This window comes from Xenopus laevis, chromosome 4S (genome assembly GCF_017654675.1).
Source record: "Xenopus laevis strain J_2021 chromosome 4S, Xenopus_laevis_v10.1, whole genome shotgun sequence".
NCBI classification, from domain to species: domain Eukaryota; kingdom Metazoa; phylum Chordata; class Amphibia; order Anura; family Pipidae; genus Xenopus; species Xenopus laevis.
Window position 1 is genome coordinate 131,126,305 of NC_054378.1, and position 20,805 is coordinate 131,147,109.

Consider the following 20,805-nt stretch of genomic DNA (forward strand, 5'->3'; position numbering starts at 1 on the left):
ATTTACAGTAGGGGGTACATTATCCCTTATAATACATGAGTGATACTCAGAGTTCCCTGTATAACTCAGCCTGCAGCCTTGTGCCTTTATATGGTCACAGAACAACCCCTCAGTGACTTCTAATATCCTTATCATTTACAGTAGGGGGTACATTATCCCTTATAATACACGAGTACGTCCTTAAATTCAGAGAAAGCTGCACTGTAAAGGATTGTGTTGGGCATGCAGGGGTTAAATTCGTCCCATTCACTTAAACAACATATAAATATTTAATGCCCTTTGGCTGTTTCTCTTGTTGCTTTTATGTTTCAATGTAGAAATCTGATGACTGGAGGATTTTGGTTATTTTTGCTTGGGGGTGAATGTTTCTTTCTATTAAGATTATGTAATAAGCAAAGCACGGGGGCATTCCTTTAGTTAAGGGACCATCTCTGGGGTGGGGGTTGAGCGCAGCCCCTTCTTCCATAAACATTGTACTGTGTTGCCTCAATTTGACAAGAGCTCAAGTAATATTGGGAGAAGGTCCCTTTAAATAAAACATAAGCCGACAAAAGGTGAATTGTTCAGACAGCAGCCATAGAGATTAAAGGAACAGTTCAGTGTGAAAATAAAAACTGGGTACCGTATATACTCGTGTATAAGCCGACCCGCGTATAAGCCGAGGTACCTAATTTTACCTATGAAACCCAGAAAAACGTATTGACTCGCGTATAAGCCTAGACACAACTCAGAAATGTCTCAGAAATATCAAACAGTCGGTTTAATGTTAAAAATCAAGCCATGATGCTTAAAACATTAATTCATAAAAACAAGAGACTATTGGCCTCATTCCTCCGCACTTTGATTGGCCAGGCAGCAGCTAGTCGTACCCACCTCATAACAAAGGGAACAAACATCCCAACAGATCCACTCAATAGCTGAGCCACATATATAAATAAAATACAGGTGCTAATAGCAGGCGTGATGTTACCAGTACAAAGAGGCTCTGCCCTGAGCTCTTTTAACCACTCGAAGCCTCTAACTGCAACCCCCAGCGTTGTACTGACAGCAGAGGATTGTGGGAATTGTAGTTAACTGAGTCGCCTTACCTAATCGCTTCCAAATATCTACGCCCGCAGTGTCCCGTCCCAAACCGATCGTTTTGCTCACCGCAGCTCCCGGTCGTTCCATCCCCCAGACCTCTCCCCCAGACCTCGCACCTCAGCACCGCTGACTTCCGCCTCCAATCTGCGTCTTCGTTACGTACCGTAACATCTCCCGTATGCCAGAGAAAGGCATGCCGGGAGGAGTAGTTTTAGCTCTGCCCGAAGGGAATTGCGGCTTGTGCGCAGGCGCGGCTGAGAGAAACAGGAAGTACCGGTAGTTGAGAGTAAGGGGAGACTGAAGGCAAAGAGTAGCAGGTACTGGGGTGGGTTTGTTGGTGGGACGGAGGAGGGTTACTCTCTTACTGCCTCTCACCGCGCTGACCCGCGTATAAGCCGAGGTAGGATTTTCAAGCACATTTTGGGTGCTGAAAATCTCGGCTTATACGCGAGTATATACGGTAAATAAATAGTCTGTGCAAAATAAAAATGTATCTAATATAGTTAATTAGCCAAAAATGTAATGTATAAAGGCTGGAGTGACTGAATGTGTAACATAATAGCCAGAACACTACTTCCTGCTTTTCAGCTCTCTAACTCTGAGTTAGTCAGTGACTATAAGGGGGGCCACATGGGACATAACTGTTCAGTGAGTTTGTAATTGATCCTCAGCATTCAGCTCAGATTCAAAAGCAACAGTTATGTCCCTTGTGCCCTCCCCTCAAGTCTCTGATTGGTTACTGCCTGGTAACCAATCAGTGGAAAGCAAGAGAGCTGAAAAGCAGGAAGTAGTGTTCTGGCTATTATGTTACACATCCACTCACTCCAGCCTTTATACATTACATTTTTGCCTAACTAACTATATTAGATACATTTTTTATTTTGCCCAGCCTATCTATTTACCCAGTTTTTATTTTTACACTGAACAATTCCTTTAAAGGTACAGTACTGTCTATCCGCAGCCACTGAAAGCATTATGGCAGCTCTGTGAATTTAGGGTGAATGAGTCAAGGTACCTCCTGTTCTGTTTATTGTCTCCATCCATAGAATTGAAAAGGAGAAACTCACATTTAAGTTAAATTCGAGTACATTATAGAATGGTGCTTTCCCAGCAACTTTAATTGCCTTCCAATGTTGCCTCTAATATAGCTTGAAAATTTGGGGTCACTGACCCTACCAACAAAAAAAAAAATTATACCCTGTGAGGCTTTAATTTTATTGCTGTTGTTACTCTTTACTCTTTATTTCTATTCAGGCCTCTCCTATTCATTATCCGGTTTCTCATTCACATCCCATGCCTGGTAGCTATGGTAAATTGGACCTTAGCAACCAGTGACATGACTAGATGCTACTGGGCCCCACTGCAAATTCAGTTGAGGGCCCCAAAAGTTACCCTATTCTACCAAGATATATTAAAATGACTCATTAATTAGGGTCTCACTGGGCCCCCTACATTCCTGGGCCCCCCTGCAACCGCTGGGTCTGCTTCCTCTGTAGTTACGCCCCTGTTGGCAACCAAACAGATGATGAAATACCAAATGGAAGAGCTGCTAAAAAAAAAGGTTATATCAAATACTAAAAAAGCAATGTAGACCCAACTGGAAAGTTGTTTTATGATATTGCACTAAAAGCTCATTGTAAGGTTTACTTCCCCTTTAAGCTGCACTCTTGCACAGCCGGAATATAAACACGACAACCGAGGCTTTTTTATTCACTGATTTTGTTTCTTGGTCTTTTTCTGCAGGACCGTAAATTAACCAAATTAGAGCGTCAGAGGTTTAAGGAGGAAGCGGAGATGTTAAAGGGGCTACAGCACCCCAATATCGTCCGTTTCTATGACTTCTGGGAATCCTGTCTGAAAGGAAAGAAGTGCATCGTACTCGTGACGGAACTCATGACATCAGGGACACTAAAAACGTGAGTCAGGTTGTTGCTGAACTACAACTCCCAGAAGCCTCTGTCAGGGCATTGCTGTAAGTGTAGATGACTCTCCTCAAACTTCATTATTTATATTGTGGTTTAATTAGAATTCATGAAAGAAATTGTGTTGCGCTTGGACCAAGGGAGACGTTTGATTTCCTTCTGCCCCTGAGTCTATTGACTTCGCTTCACTGAGTTTTATCTTCTTTTCAATATTAATGGCGTGTGTTTGGCTCAACCGCATGACTTTTTCCCTCCTCAGCAACTCTCTTACTATGAATGTAAATTCTGCTCATTAGCAAATATAAATCTGTAGTTGCACCAGATCCTCCTGCTCCAAACATGCACCACAACAGCCTCTTAATGATACACACCAGCAAGTCCTAGTAATGAGATCTCACCATCAGCATAGGAAGGGGTTCTTTACTGTAAGGACAGTCAGGTTATGGGATTCCCTACCAAGAGAGGGGGAATGAGTGATTCATTGGTGGGGAGTAAAGGAGATCTCACCATCAGCATAGGAAGGGGCTCTTTACTGTAAGGACAGTCAGGTTATGGGATTCCCTACCAAGAGAGGGGAATGAGTGATTCATTGGTGGGGAGGAAAGGAGATCTCACCATCAGCATAGGAAGGGACACTCTTTACTGTAAGGACAGTCAGGTTATGGGATTCCCTACCAAGAGAGGGGGAATGAGTGATTCATTGGTGGGGAGTAAAGGAGATCTCACCATCAGCATAGGAAGGGGCTCTTTACTGTAAGGACAGTCAGGTTATGGGATTCCCTACCAAGAGAGGGGAATGAGTGATTCATTGGTGGGGAGGAAAGGAGATCTCACCATCAGCATAGGAAGGGGTTCTTTACTGTAAGGGCAGTCAGGTTATGGGATTCCCTACCAAGAGAGGGGGAATGAGTGATTCATTGGTGGGGAGGAAAGGAGATCTCACCATCAGCATAGGAAGGGGTTCTTTACTGTAAGGACAGTCAGGTTATGGGATTCCCTACCAATAGAGGAGGAATGAGTGATTCATTGGTGGGGAGGAAAGGAGATCTCACCATCAGCATAGGAAGGTTTTTTTGGGGATATTGATCCTTTAACCCAGGACACATTTTGGGTGCAGGAAGGAATCTGAACTTGGCTCCCCCACCTTCTTGGACTTTCCGTTACTTATATGCAAATAGCAGACTTTGCTGGGGGGGGAGAAGGCCTATTCATTCTGCACCCGTCATTGCACATCAGGGGGAATTTCAGTCACAAAATATTGACCCCCCTGTGTTATCTGTGACACACGCATCGTATTCCCATTATGGTACCCGTGGGGCTCATTATTTCTCTATTTCTGCACATTGTTGGGGTGGGTGAAAGACCCAAATAAACCCACAATCCATTTGCCTTTAGAATTGAGACAGAGAGGAAAGGCCAGACGCATTGTTGTTTTCCATAAACAGAAGTTTAGTTCTCCTTTAACCATAATGCCGCTCGTTAGGAAGTGACTGTGGAACAGCGATGACCCCCCAATTCTTTCAGATACTTGAAGAGATTTAAGGTGATGAAGCCAAAGGTCCTGCGCAGTTGGTGCCGGCAGATCCTGAAAGGGTTAATGTTCCTGCACACGCGAACCCCTCCCATCATCCACCGGGACCTCAAATGCGACAACATCTTCATCACGGGACCCACCGGCTCGGTGAAAATCGGAGACCTCGGCCTGGCGACCCTGAAACGCGCCTCCTTCGCAAAGAGCGTAATAGGTAATGGCGCCTCGTTGTTTCCGGGGATAATAGTAACCCATATCAACCAATCAGCAGGTAGCATTTACTAGTCACCTGTTTAAAAGCAAGCATTTTATTGGTTGCTATGGGTTACTGCTCCTGGGCAAACTGAGGGCCTTTTATTACATATGTGTTGGGCAGATTGTGGCCCAGTGATTGGCTGGGAGAGTGTTAGGATACAATGTATCAGGTGAAATATCTCGCACAACCTCTAACATTGTCTGTCCTCCCACAGGGACCCCCGAGTTCATGGCCCCCGAAATGTACGAAGAACATTATGACGAATTAGTGGATGTTTACGCATTTGGGATGTGCATGCTGGAAATGGCGACCTCGGAATATCCGTACTCGGAATGCCAGAACGCCGCGCAGATCTACCGGAAAGTGACCAGCGTAAGTCCCGCCCCCAGCATTCATAAGGATACAGGGATCATATGGAAGATTTACCCTTTATTTGTAAGAGTCACCCATGATGTTGCCCAGGGAACCCAGTTTTTGGGGATGAGTGAGTTAATTCCCATCATTGTGCAGTGCATCATGGGAAGGTGGATAATTGAACCACTCAATCCATTCTCGGCTGCCCTGAACTTTCTTCGATTTGCTGATTACACATTTCTAGTTGGTTCCTGTTCCGGAAGCCTTTGTTTGTCCAGCACTTCCCCCCGGGGTCAAGTGGGGCCCCCAAGAGCCCTTATCAGAGAGTGTTAAGTGTTAGGCAGCCGTGTAAATAGAACAGAAAGAACAGTCACAACTTCTATTGATGTTTAAAGAAGGACACTTGCCCTTTATTCTTCAGCGGGGCCCCTGAGAGCCAATGAGAGGGAGGGTCAGACACAGTCCAAGGCTAATGGTGTCGGTATATTTAGCCCAGGGATTGAATCATTTATATACACAGCTGGGGGGGGATATAATCTCCATTAATGGTGCTGTATGGGGGGGCAGCACTCTCTCTGGTCTCCTCAGTATAAAGCCGAGTCCAATATATGAGCCTCACCCCTAAACTTAACACCCCATATACCTATACACTACCCTTGCCCAATACTGGGACACCCCCCTTTTACCAAAACTCACAAGTGGGGCGCATTAATAAAAGCTACTGGGGTCCTGTATTTAATGAGACTGTTCCCTGCTCTGTGAGCTCAGGGGGGAAATGTGACCCCAAAACCAGTTTCCTTTTACCCTTTTGTTTGATCTTATTGTCCTTTTATTCCTGCAGCCTTTCAGCTCTTCAACTCCCAGAAGCCTCTGACAGCCTTTAACATAAGATACTTGTTTATCTGCTCAGCCAAACCTCCCTATATCCCCCTGATAAACCAGCCACAGGCTTCCCCAACAGCAGTGCTGCAAATAAGCCTTAGATACAGGTGCCATTTGTCTTGTGCCAATATACCAATTGCCTGCCATAAAGCAAACATGTGCTGGTGCAAAGTAAAGATCATCACTTGGGTACTTGGAAATGCTCAGTTACACGAGTACCAGGAAGTACACTCCCTCGTGCAAAGGAAGTAGAGACAGTCACATGAGTACCAGGAAATACACTCCCCCGTGCAAAGGAAGTAGAGACAGTCACACGAGTACCAGGAAATACACTCCCCCGTGCAAAGGAAGTAGAGACAGTCACACGAGTACCAGGAAATACACTCCCCCATGCAAAGGAAGTAGAGACAGTCACACGAGTACCAGGAAATACACTCCCCCGTGCAAAGGAAGTAGAGACAGTCACACGAGTACCAGGAAATACACTCCCCTGTGCAAAGGAAGTAGAGACAGTCACACGAGTACCAGGAAATACACTCCCCTGTGCAAAGGAAGTAGAGACAGTCACATGAGTACCAGGAAATACACTCCCCCGTGCAAAGGAAGTAGAGACAGTCACACGAGTACCAGGAAATACACTCCCCCGTGCAAAGGAAGTAGAGACAGTCACATGAGTACCAGGAAATACACTCCCCCGTGCAAAGGAAGTAGAGACAGTCACATGAGTACCAGGAAATACACTCCCCCGTGCAAAGGAAGTAGAGACAGTCACATGAGTACCAGGAAATACACTCCCCCGTGCAAAGGAAGTAGAGACAGGCACATGAGTACCAGGAAATACACTCCCCCGTGCAAAGGAAGTAGAGACAGTCACATGAGTACCTGGAAATACACTCCCCCGTGCAAAGGAAGTAGAGACAGTCACACGAGTACCAGGAAATACACTCCCCCGTGCAAAGGAAGTAGAGACAGTCACACGAGTACCAGGAAATACACTCCCCCGTGCAAAGGAAGTAGAGACAGTCACACGAGTACCAGGAAATACACTCCCCATGCAAAGGAAGTAGAGACAGTCACACGAGTACCAGGAAATACACTCCCCCGTGCAAAGGAAGTAGAGACAGTCACACGAGTACCAGGAAATACACTCCCCTGTGCAAAGGAAGTAGAGACAGTCACACGAGTACCAGGAAATACACTCCCCTGTGCAAAGGAAGTAGAGACAGTCACACGAGTACCAGGAAATACACTCCCCCGTGCAAAGGAAGTAGAGACAGTCACATGAGTACCAGGAAATACACTCCCCCGTGCAAAGGAAGTAGAGATAGTCAGATGAGTACCAGGAAATACACTCCCCCGTGCAAAGGAAGTAGAGACAGGCACATGAGTACCAGGAAATACACTCCCCCGTGCAAAGGAAGTAGAGACAGTCACACGAGTACCAGGAAATACACTCCCCCGTGCAAAGGAAGTAGAGACAGTCACACGAGTACCAGGAAATACACTCCCCCGTGCAAAGGAAGTAGAGACAGTCACACGAGTACCAGGAAATACACTCCCCCGTGCAAAGGAAGTAGAGACAGTCACACGAGTACCAGGAAATACACTCCCCCGTGCAAAGGAAGTAGAGACAGTCACACGAGTACCAGGAAATACACTCCCCTGTGCAAAGGAAGTAGAGACAGTCACACGAGTACCAGGAAATACACTCCCCTGTGCAAAGGAAGTAGAGACAGTCACATGAGTACCAGGAAATACACTCCCCCGTGCAAAGGAAGTAGAGACAGTCACATGAGTACCAGGAAATACACTCCCCCGTGCAAAGGAAGTAGAGACAGTCACATGAGTACCAGGAAATACACTCCCCCGTGCAAAGGAAGTAGAGACAGGCACATGAGTACCAGGAAATACACTCCCCCGTGCAAAGGAAGTAGAGACAGTCACATGAGTACCTGGAAATACACTCCCCCGTGCAAAGGAAGTAGAGACAGTCACACGAGTACCAGGAAATACACTCCCCTGTGCAAAGGAAGTAGAGACAGTCACACGAGTACCAGGAAATACACTCCCCCGTGCAAAGGAAGTAGAGACAGTCACACGAGTACCAGGAAATACACTCCCCCGTGCAAAGGAAGTAGAGACAGTCACACGAGTACCAGGAAATACACTCCCCCGTGCAAAGGAAGTAGAGACAGTCACACGAGTACCAGGAAATACACTCCCCTGTGCAAAGGAAGTAGAGACAGTCACACGAGTACCAGGAAATACACTCCCCTGTGCAAAGGAAGTAGAGACAGTCACATGAGTACCAGGAAATACACTCCCCCGTGCAAAGGAAGTAGAGACAGTCACACGAGTACCAGGAAATACACTCCCCCGTGCAAAGGAAGTAGAGACAGTCACATGAGTACCAGGAAATACACTCCCCCGTGCAAAGGAAGTAGAGACAGTCACATGAGTACCAGGAAATACACTCCCCCGTGCAAAGGAAGTAGAGACAGTCACATGAGTACCAGGAAATACACTCCCCCGTGCAAAGGAAGTAGAGACCGTCACATGAGTACTGAGATGGAAGTACTCTCCATAGCACTATAGAGTTGTTAGTAAGAATCTTTATGTTCTGTGACGCTGGTCTCTAACAGGCAGTATATAGTTGCTCATATCAGGACCCGGCTAACAAGAAATCTGATTGGATTTGGGCCGGGATTATTATTATTTGCATTATACTGATATGTCTCACTAGGTGCACTAGGCACATTTCACCCTTCAGATGTTCCATTACAAGTGCTGTCCATGAGACGTAGGGTCCTGTAGTTCAGCAACACCTGCATTGCCCAACTCTGTCCCACATTGTACTCAGACTAATTCAGTAATGTTGGTGCTAATGATCAGACTCGTGAGTTGGGCCGGTTCGATGTCTCTGCCTGACCCTCTCAAGGACAATTTGCTGCTCGTTGGAGCATGAAGATCATTTTCTGGTCTCTGGCAGTCGGGGCCCCGGCAGCATCACCGGGGGACACAGATCAGTTCCAGTGAGAAATAATCCAATCCATTTACCAGTTTAGATGATTTCTAATTGGTCAAGGAAGAACCATTGCCCAACCTTCATGTAATAAACTCCCAGTCTCCTGCAGCTTGGGGTAACTCCCCGCACCCTTCTAAGATTATCAGATGGTCACCAGGCAATTTCTGCACCAATAAAAACTTGTTTTAGGGAATAACCCCCATTGCACATCATTAACTACACTCCCTGCTCCCCCTGTCTGACCCTCTATTAACTGATCCACAGCCTCTCGGGGTGAAACTTCCTTCCTGATACTAAATCTGCAAATGGCTTGTTAATTGAATCCGCTATTGTAGATTATGGTGTCCCATAGCTATAAATGAACCCCTTCCTATGCTGATAGTAAGATCTCCTTTCCTCCCCACCAATGAATCACTCATTCCCCTCTCTTGGTAGGGAATCCCATAACCTGACTGCCCTTACAGTAAAGAACCCCTTCCTATGCTGATGGTGAGATCTCCTTTCCTCCCCACCAATGAATCACTCATTCCCCCTCTCTTGGTAGTAAATCCCATAACCTGACTGTCCTTACAGTAAAGAACCCCTTCCTATGCTGATGGTGAGATCTCCTTTCCTCCCCACCAATGAATCACTCATTCCCCCTCTCTTGGTAGGGAATCGCATAACCTGACTGTCCTTACAGTAAAGAACCCCTTCCTATGCTGATGGTGAGATCTCCTTTCCTCCCCACCAATGAATCACTCATTCCCCCTCTCTTGGTAGGGAATCCCATAACCTGACTGTCCTTACAGTAAAGAACCCCTTCCTATGCTGATGATGAGATCTCCTTTCCTCCCCACCAATGAATCACTCATTCCCCCTCTCTTGGTAGGGAATCCCATAACCTGACTGCCCTTACAGTAAAGAACCCCTTCCTATGCTGATGATGAGATCTCCTTTTCTCCATCTTCAATTATGTAGTGTTGTCAACTGAGTGTTCTCTGGGTGCTGATGGCCCCCCTCTAACATATGATTATATTTTTGAAAAGAAACCCTTTCCCAGTGAATAAGCGGCTCTGGTTGGGACAAATATTCCGGGTGGGGTAATTCTCTGTGTTACTAAGGGAAAGCTTTACATAATGACATTTCCCCTGGGGGGGAACAAGCACTTTACCAGTGACAGGCGATGGATTTGTGCTGCACACGTCCCATGACTAATTGCATTTTGCACCAGCAACTGTCAGATATCAGCAGCATGTGAATCTCATGAATAAGCGATGGGCACGTGGCAATTTGTATGCGCTGGGCCTGTGTCTGCAGCAACAATCACTTCCCTCCCTGAGTATTGTCCTATGTGCTACTCCCTGCACCCTGCCTCCACCTAACTGTTCCCCAAAATACAGCCGCCCCTGTAGGGGGGTGTGGGGGCAGGGCGGGGCCCTGGGGCAGCAGTTACAGTAGGTCCTGCACCCACCAGTCCAACCCTGGGGGAGAGAGGCCATCAATTAATTTTCTTACTGCTTCACTTACTAATTAGACTCATCTGCCTGTCAGGAAAGAGAATGATCCTAAATGGCAATTCTGCAGCAGGGAGTTGTTCTGATACTGCAGGGAGTTGTGTGTGATAAAGTGCAAGTACTGCGGGGGGGAGGGTATATTGTATTGTAGTAAAAGGCATCACTGAGACCCCCCCAAACAGCTGAAGGGGGTCATTTTTAGGTCCCAACCCATAAAATAATAAATCCAGTTAATGACAGTTGTGAGTGTGTAATGGGTCCCATGAGGATCAGTGTGTGTAGTGATTGTGTCTGCGTTTTGTCTTTTGAGGGGGTGAAACCGGCGAGCTTCGATAAAGTGGCGGATCCGGAGATCAAGGAAATCATCGGCGAGTGCATCTGTAAGAATAAAGAGGAGAGGTGAGCAGGGGTAGTTGGCACATGGCCTGGCACAGCAGCGGGTGAATACTAATCACTAATACTAATCACTTATACTAATCACTAATACTAATCACTAATCACTAATACTAATCACTAATACAAATCACTAATACAAATCACTAATACTAATCACTAATACTAATCACTTATACTAATCACTAATCACTAATACTAATCACTAATACAAATCACTAATACTAATCACTAATACAAATCACTAATACTAATCACTAATACTAATCACTAATACTAATCACTTATACTAATCACTAATACTAATCACTAATACTAATCACTAATCACTAATACTAATCACTAATACAAATCACTAATACTAATCACTAATACTAATCACTTATACTAATCACTAATACTAATCACTTATACTAATCACTAATCACTAATACTAATCACTAATACAAATCACTAATACTAATCACTAATACTAATCACTTATACTAATCACTAATACTAATCACTAATACAAATCACTAATACTAATCACTAATACTAATCACTAATACTAATCACTTATACTAATCACTAATCACTAATACTAATCACTAATACAAATCACTAATACAAATCACTAATACTAATCACTAATACAAATCACTAATACAAATCACTAATACTAATACTAATCACTAATACTAATCACTTATACTAATCACTAATACAAATCACTGCCAGTCTGGGTTCGGCCAGTTTATCAATCACTTCCAATAACTCCTCAGTGGCGCATCATTCTTTTTCTTCCTCTCTTTCCTGTGGGGTATTGGGTTGGGCTTATACTGCTGATCAAACTCCATTCAGACCTACTCCATTAGCATCACTTTATGCTGATCAGACTCTATTTATATCACTTTCTTCTGACCAGACTCCACTTATATAATCCCCTTTTGCTGGTTAGACTCCAATTGTATCTACTCCATTTACATCAGCATTTGCTGGTCAGACGCCATTTATATCACACTCCTGTTCTTGTGTGTGTAGGTTTGTGTGTGTTCTGGATAACAGATCCCTATTGGTAACACTGTCTGTGAAAGTGAAGGCTAAGTTGTTTGATCTCTCACAGATACGAAATTAAAGACTTACTAAGCCACGCCTTCTTTGCGGAAGACACGGGGGTGCGGGTGGAGCTGGCGGAGGAAGACAACGGTAGAAAATCCTCTATTGCTTTACGGCTGTGGGTGGAAGATCCAAAGAAGCTGAAAGTCAAACCCAAAGATAATGGCGCCATTGAGTTCACTTTTGATCTGGAGAAGGAAACTCCTGAGGATGTTGCACAAGAGATGGTAAGTGCCCCCCGCTATAAACAGGGCCCAGGGGTACAGGGCAAAACTGAATTTCTGGGCCTCATTGTTTGTTGTACAAGTGGGAGGGTCCTGGGAGCACGACTACTATTTGTTAAGGGTCTCAGGGTGGGTAACACTATCTCCATGTTGCCCTTCTATGGCCACGTTGCCCTGTTCTAGCAGGAACCCCTATTTGTCTCCCACTAAAGCTAGCCCACAATTATATGTGTTCCCCGGAGTGGGATAGAAGTTCTGCCTGCAAGAGCTTACAATCTAACAGGAAGCAATGGACAGATACAGTTGCTACAGGAATAATCACCGGGGGGTGAGGGTATTTCTCCTGTATTTGCTTGGGTGCCATTGTGCCATCTTACCTTGTATTTAATTGGCGCCTCATCTCTGTGCCACGTGATGCTACTGACCAATAGGAGCAGACCTGAATGACAGTTAGTTGCTTGTACCTGAGGAATGGTCATGATTTGAAGGGGGGGATCTCTGTTTTTGGGTCACCAGCATCCCAAAACTATTGCTCTGTGAGCAGTACAATTACAAATTTATTGATACTTTATATGTTCAAATATATATTCAATAAATGTTCAAAATCCAGTCTCCCATTCAAACCACAGCCTGGTTGCTAAGGTAAATACAACCCTAGCAACCAGATAGCTGTTGAAATTACAAACTGGAGAGTCAATTGAAAATTGCCTACATCATACTGACAGTTAATTTAAAGGTAATCACCCCTCTAACTCTGTTGGGATGGTGGAATAATGGGGTTCTCCTTAGGTCACAACTCCCCGTCCTCTGACCTCTCGCTGGTTCTTTAGGTAGAATCCGGGTTCTTCCATGAGAGCGACGTGAAGATCGTGGGCAAATCAATAAGAGATCGAGTAGCGCTGATCCAGTGGAGGAGAGAGAGGATCTGTCCAGGGAACGGTGAGAATGAGATCTCGGAGAAGATGCCGGTAGTGCAGCTGCCACTCATCCCATTGGCAAACTCTTCCCAAATTGCCCAACACATCCCCTCTGAGCCCGAGGAACTGGACACCAACCAGCACTTGTTTCACAACAATCTCACAACCAACATCACATCCATTGCCTGTAAGTAACAGTGAGACCCATTCAAGCCTGTGTGTTTGTTTCTATAGAGTTCTGACTTCAGAATAGAAATAGCTGAGATCTTGGGAATAGGAATCACTGTCCTTCTAAACACCTCCCATGGGCACTGCCCTTTCTTACTCCAGCCTGTTGGCAGCGGCATTCTACCAAATGTGCAGATTATTTAGTTATTTGTTCCATTATCTTTTAATGTAAAAGAGAACTAACGCCAGACAAACAATTGGTACCCAGTGACTCCCTGAGCTGCCGTTGGCTTTAATGGAAACTTGGCCGGGCAGATTTCTGTGCTGAAAACTCTCAACGGACAACTGTTTCCATTATAAACAATGGCAGGAGGCACATTCACCCGAAAATGTACCCCTTGTGCTGCCAACCCTAATCCCATTAGGTATCCAAGTCAAAGAGGAAATCCAGGCTGTTCCTGCTGAATTGTGCTTAGTACAGGGAATACCTATGCTGCCATAGTTTTATGGGATCTCTCTGTACAGACTATGAGCAAACTTAGGGACTGTTCCTGCCGAATTGTGCTTAGTACAGGGAATACCTATGTACCATAGTTTTATGGGATCTCTCTGTACAGACTATAAGCAAACTTAGGGACTGTTCCTGCTGAATTGTGCTTAGTACAGGGAATACCTATGTGCCATAGTTTTATGGGATCTCTCTGTACAGACTATGAGCAATCTGAGGTACTGTTCCTGCTGAATTGTGCTTAGTACAGGGGAATACCTATGTGCCATAGTTTTATGGGATCTCTCTGTACAGACTATGAGCAAACTTAGGGACTGTTCCTGCTGAATTGTGCTTAGTACAGGGAATACCTATGTGCCATAGTTTTATGGGATCTCTCTGTACAGACTATGAGCAAACTTAGGGGACTGTTCCTGCTGAATTGTGCTTAGTACAGTATAGTTACGACCCCTGATATACACAGACTGGGGTTATGGTGTTTACACTGGAGATTAGTCATAAATAGGGAGATAATTATAATATTTCATTGGCTTCTTAGCATTCTGCAGCCATTGATGGATCATACTTCAAGGATACAATCCTGAGTGTGACAAATCACTGTATATTGTGCAGTTTGGCATCACAAGCCCCCCGTGCCCCGGCTAATGGATTTGCACTAATCACTTTTTGTCTTTTGGCAGCCGACGGCACATTTGACAGCGGCCAGGGCTCGGCTGTATATCCGGAATCTCAGCAAAGTGTCATCTATTCCTCTCTGCCAGACTCTCTGCCTCCGGCCATCCAGAGGGTCTACAGCCCCCCCATCATGGAGGGTCAGACTGTGCCGCAAACCCAGCATTTTGGGCAGTACCAGCCTCCCCCCACGGTAAGTGCAGCCATATTATATCGAAGGTCCCAAGTTGAATGATGTCCCCAATTCTCATATTCAGTTCCTTCCACTGAATGTTTTTGTTTCTTTTTTTCTTTAATGTGCGGCACATTTAGCTGCATGTTGTACCCACCTTTGTTCATGAGCTTTTTGGGACGTCCATTTCTGCCCAAAACATCCCTCTTAGAGAGTCTCACGGCAGCTTCTTTGAGGGGGAAGCTGTTAACTGGGGAAGAAGCAGCCAGCTCACATTTGAACTGAAACCCTGTATCAAACCCTGTCGTATCCAGTGCCGGAATCAAAGCCCAGAGCATTTCCACCATATGTTGCCTCTTAAAGGCCCGGAATCAGTGAATTGCCTCTGTTCTGCCTCAACTTCTCCCGTTGATAAGAAGAAGCTGCTGGATGTTCCCCATGAGTTCTGGAGCAACCGCCGATACAGTGACTCTGTAGTCTCATCCAAAGTCATTCCCGACTTAAAATCTTCAAAATCAGCAGAACATGGGTTGGCCGAGATCTCATCCCAGCCATCAGAGTTCAACCCGGGGACATTTACAGACCATGTGGCCTTTCCAAAGTCTATTGTACTTAGTCAACATGGCAGTGGTGAGGGTATGGAGGACATTCCATGCAACAGGTTCTCTAATTCTAGTTCTGCAGGATCAAACCCATGTAGATATAATTTAGGCAAGCACTCTTGCTGCTGCTCTCCTCCCACAGGCTGCAGAACATATGGGCGCAGCTTAGATTTAACAGGGCTCCACACATTGCTCCATGCGATCATTGACCAGAAGATCCAGCCTGGCTCTTTGAGAAAAGTGAAACCTTTTGGAGAAAGTTCAATAAAGGCTGAAGATCCGTTACATACAAGTGTCCCGGAGAGGGAAGAAAGTGATGGTTCACCCACTGAGTGCTGTAGGAGTCACCCACCTTCTAGATCTAGTGCCAGTGAATTGGTAGGTGGGATCTGGAATATAAAATATGTGTCTGTTCTTCCCCACACGCCTTGTTATATCCCCCCTTGTTTTTGGCTCCTTTGCTTCAATGGCCAATTCCTGTTCCAAAAACCAACCTGCGTGTCTGATGTGAAATCTAGAATAAAAGGTCTCCTGATTGGATGATATCCCTCCTGTATTCTGCAGCTCCCACAATCCTCTTCTCCACAAAGCCATTAATAAGCCCCTCTGAGTGTGTTGCACAGGAGGACCAGGACAGCCCAAGGCTCTGGCTCTTTCCACATGACTTGATTGGCTCATTTCTATCATTCTATGGAATGACTTTAAGCCATGTGCACTAGCCCTCTGTGCAGCCAATCACTGAGCCTCAGTGCCACCAAGTCGCGTCTATTAATGATGCAGACGCTTCTTAGATTTTCTCCATTTGGAGAACAGGTTATTTTCTGGAACTGTTGATATTAAGATGCTACATCATTTCAGCAGGCGGAAATTAACTTGGGCCCGGCTATTTATCCGGGCTGAAAGAAGCCGTGCCTGGAATGGCACCTAAGCTCTTGGAGCCATCGGCCCATTTCAATTAGAATTCTCCCATCTGTCCGTGGCCTGTCTCTTTTTGTTAATCATCAGCTTTGTGCTGCTTCAAATGGAAAAGGCTAATCCTGCCCCCACTGGAGATTTTATCTTGGTTGGAATTGTTCAGGAGTCGGAACTGGTGCAGAATATAAAAAATTCTGTTTTATGACTTCTTGGGTATCTCACCCTTAAAGCAATCTCGTTCTCTGCAACAGATGAAATGGACACATCTCCTTTTATATTCTTATTATCTGGGCTGGACCAGTACCTTCTTATCATGTAAAATGACTGAGGCATTTAAGCATGTTGGGCACCTCTTTCCCATTTTCACCCATCTGTGCCCACAGCACATTCTTACCTTTTCTTTCCTGAATTATTGATCTGATCCGCAGGTCTGAGCATTATCTCAATGTGTCTTGTAATCGCACCACCTCCCATTTGTGCATTGGGGGTACAGTTGGCTCCTGCCATAAACTTTCCACCTTCTACTTGTTTCTCCCTCTTTTGCTTGGACTTGACCCTGCCAAAAAGAAATTGCTTCCATGTCAAAAAAGACTTTGTGGGCCCCAATTATTTATATAAAGTCTTACTCTATCCATCTTACCCTACTGTACCTGTGTGTACACTCATCCCTGTATCATCATGTCCGATAAAAGTGATATATTTAATTGTGTCCTTCTGCTTGTTCTACATTACTTTACACATTTCACATAATCTTTTCAACCCTTTTGTTGTTTACTTTCTAAGCATTTTTTTCCTTCTGTGTGCCCAGAACATTCCTTCTCTGTATATTTGTATTTATACATATGGGAGGTGCCATATTGATTCCCTTAGACAGTACAGTATGAGGGTATAGCTTATTGTGTGCCCAGAACATTCCTTCTCTGTATATTTGTATTTATACATATGGGAGGAGGAGGTGCCATATTGATTCCCTTAGACAGTACAGTATGAGGGTATAGCTTATTGTGTGCCCAGAACATTCCTTCTCTGTATATTTGTATTTATACATATGGGAGGTGCCATATTGATTCCCTTAGACAGTACAGTATGAGGGTATAGCTTATTGTGTGCCCAGAACATTCCTTCTCTGTATATTTGTATTTATACATATGGGAGGAGGAGGTGCCATATTGATTCCCTTAGACAGTACAGTATGAGGGTATAGCTTATTGTGTGCCCAGAACATTCCTTCTCTGTATATTTGTATTTATACATATGGGAGGTGCCATATTGATTCCCTTAGACAGTACAGTATGAGGGTATAGCTTATTGTGTGCCCAGAACATTCCTTCTCTGTATATTTGTACTTATACATATGGGAGGAGGAGGTGCCATATTGATTCCCTTAGACAGTACAGTATGAGGGTATAGCTTATTGTGTGCCCAGAACATTCCTTATCCATATTGTTTCTGATTGTACTTTGCTTTTATAGCCTGGGATTCAAGTTGCTACTGGCTCCCTTCCATCTCTAAGTCAGCATTACCAAGATCCCAATGCCCAGTACCCGGTGGTGCAAGGAAATACCATTCCTGCTGTGCAGTTTGCTCAGTTGCAGCCAGGGTTACCCAGCCAGGTAAGTCGTCCTGATTATTTATGGTCACAGTAGAAAAAGATGTGGGATTAGTTTGTTATGACCAGGTAAAGCCACAAGGGGAGACTTTCTGCAAGGAGTTTGTACTTGCTACACTGTGTACCTTCTCCTTCCTTAGTGAGAGAACATGCAATGCATTATGGGTTCTGGAGCCTTGGCAAATTCTTAAGTGCCAAGGAGTGTCGGACTGGGGCCCCTAAGACCAACCAGAGGACAGTCTTAATTAGATGTAGGTAGCACCTTATGTAATGGGTGTTATACTGACCTATAGTGGACACAAAGGGTTACTGCAGTTGTCATTGGCTGGGGACCAATGGGCACCTCTTTGGGGGGCCAGTCCAACTCTGGTGCCAAGTATTGGTTAGTGGTTGTGTGGCCATTGGGGGAGACTGGACAGGATTCGACAGGAAGGAATAGAGAAATAACTCATTAGACAGGGCTGTTTATAAATGGAGACCCCTGGGGCAAAACAATATATGAAGATATTTTGGGGTGACTGTACTTGTGTGTGTTAGGGGGCCTTGTATCTATCAATATGGTGTGCGATTGAGTGGGTGCCTTAAGCTCTGTTAGTGAAGCAGTAGAGTCCCAGGGCCACACACCTGTGTTGAGATCAGATCAATACAATGACGTTTTCATTCATGTTCTTGTCCATTGTCTTTCAGCTTCCTCCGTACCCCCACATTCCAGCAGTTACTTCTCTCACAGGATTTGAGACTCTCCCCGCCAATCTCTCTGACTTTCCTGCTGTCTGTATCACCCCGCTACCTGCCCCCTGTCAGTACTTGCCTCCAGGCGTGGTGGTGGCCAATGTTCCTATGACCCCTGCAGTAGCCCCACCTCTGCCTATGCAAGCCATCAATCCCCAGTTGGTGCTGCCATATGAGACTAACATAGTCCAAAATCTGCTGGTGGGCACCGTTCCATTACTGGCCATGGCAGCAGCTGGTGTGCAAATGTTACCCACCCCACAGGTCATTTCCCAAAACCCCCAAGTTCAGCCGCTCCAGGCATCCTACCCACCCATCATTCAGAGTGATGTTCCTTCTCAAAATGTCTCCCAACAAGTAACAGCTCCACCTCCTCAACGCCACCATCTGAAAACTGCTCATCCCTCTGACCAGGCCTCGGCCGGGACAAGTAACCAGGTAAACATTTCCAACGGGCACCACTGCTACTACTTGCACCTTTCTGCTGTCGTGTGGCGCTATATACAGTTTTGGGCACCCCCAGAGAAATGACACATATAGTTAATTGTCTAAGTTGAAACTAATTGCTTAGATGGTGTCCGTTTTCAAAAAGCATTTCTGTTCTCAACCTCAAAACTGTAGGCCTGTTAGTCTAATATCAGTGGTAGGAAAGATTTTGGAAGGGGTAATAAGGTTTGGAAGGGGTAGTAACAGATAAGATACTGCAAATCACATTCCTTTAAATTTGTGCCAGCATGGTTTTATGCAGAACAGATCTTACCAGACTAATTTAATTGCTTTCTACAAAAAGGTGAGCAGGAACCTAGACTCTACATGGCAGTGGATGTGATCTGCTTTGACTTTGCAAAAGCACAGTAGATAACAGATAAGTACTACTTTAGTTTATATAAACAAGCTGCTGTGTAGCCATGGGGGCAGCCATTCAAGCACAGGATACACAGTAGATAACAGATAAGTACTACTATAGTTTATATAAACAAGCTGCTGTGTAGCCATGGGGGCAGCCATTCAAGCACAGGATACACAGTAGATAACAGATAAGTACTACTATAGTTTATATAAACAAGCTGCTGTGTAGCCATGGGGGCAGCCATTCAAGCACAGGATACACCGTAGATAACAGATAAGTACTACTATAGTTTATATAAACAAGCTTCCCTTGCAGGTTCAGCTTCTTGGCTGACTGTTTCACATTGAGGCTTCACACAATATCAAGTGTTCCCTGTGCCACTGGCTGCCACACAACCCCAAAGTATCATGGATCTGCCCCCATGTCTAAAAGTTAATAGGGGGAGTTCTTATTCATTAAATGCTGCTCCATTTTTTTATCCAAACAAACCTTTGGTGACGATGGCCAAAAACTTAAATTTATCCTTCATCTTCCCCAAAAACACTTGTTTCCCAAAACCCCTGGTTTGTGTAGACCAGTGAATCCCAACCAGTAGCTCGTGAGTAACATGTTGCTCTCTGACCCCTTGGATGTTGCTCCCAGTGGCCTCAAAGCAGGTGATTATTTCTGAATTCTTGCCTTAAAGACAAGGTTTAGTTGCATAAAAACAGTCTACTGCCAAACAGAACCTCCTGTAGGCTGCAAGTCCACATAGGAGCTGCCAATACCCAATCACAGCCTTTATTTGGAGACTGCATGCTTATGTTGCTCCTTAACATTATTTTACACTTGAATGCGGCTCACGGGTAAAAAAGGTTGGGGACCCCTGGTCTAGATGTTGCTTTACATTGGTCAGGGCTGGGGTTTGTGATGTGTTGGCTCCTCCATGAAGACCACACTCCTGTGCCAACCAACCCTTCCCACCGTTCATTCAAAGCCATACGAGCCTTTGCCTTTATATTAAAAAAAAGTTTCTATTTCCAGTGAACAACCCCTTTAAGACCCCTTTAAGACCTAATGAAGTAATTTGGGTCAGGGACCTTAGTAAAACAGCATTTATCACTGGAACAGGGTCCCAAACTTTTTCATGGAAAACATGTAACTGGGCATTAATATTTGCGGCTTTTCACTTAATTCACTTAAAAGTAATTTGGCCCCACAGTTTTGCATTCAGCTGGGGGTATGTGTATATTATACAGGGCAAGCAGAAAAAAGAATCCAAAAATATTTTTTAAATATGTTAATAGTAAAAAAATGAAGCAGAAAGGGGTGGGTCAGTTGGTTGATGAAAACAAAATAAAAGCACAGATTCTGAACTCACATTTTTCGTCTCTCTACACAAATGAGGAACCAGTAA

General features: G+C 44.8%; 1 protein-coding gene across 6 annotated transcripts in view; it reads left to right on the forward strand.

Annotated features, from left to right (window-relative positions):
* The window catches only part of LOC108704406 (serine/threonine-protein kinase WNK2), a 54,562-nt gene that overhangs the window by 13,602 nt on the left and 20,155 nt on the right, over positions 1-20,805 (forward strand). For all 6 annotated transcript variants that reach the window (XM_018240942.2, XM_018240941.2, XM_018240943.2 and 3 more), the window contains 9 exons: positions 2,827-2,999; positions 4,530-4,750; positions 5,007-5,164; positions 10,860-10,948; positions 12,048-12,267; positions 13,095-13,368; positions 14,538-14,722; positions 17,691-17,831; positions 18,515-18,997. In XM_018240942.2, the coding sequence (XP_018096431.1) occupies positions 2,827-2,999; positions 4,530-4,750; positions 5,007-5,164; positions 10,860-10,948; positions 12,048-12,267; positions 13,095-13,368; positions 14,538-14,722; positions 17,691-17,831; positions 18,515-18,997 (1,944 nt within the window). The remainder of the gene's footprint in view (positions 1-2,826; positions 3,000-4,529; positions 4,751-5,006; positions 5,165-10,859; positions 10,949-12,047; positions 12,268-13,094; positions 13,369-14,537; positions 14,723-17,690; positions 17,832-18,514; positions 18,998-20,805) is intronic.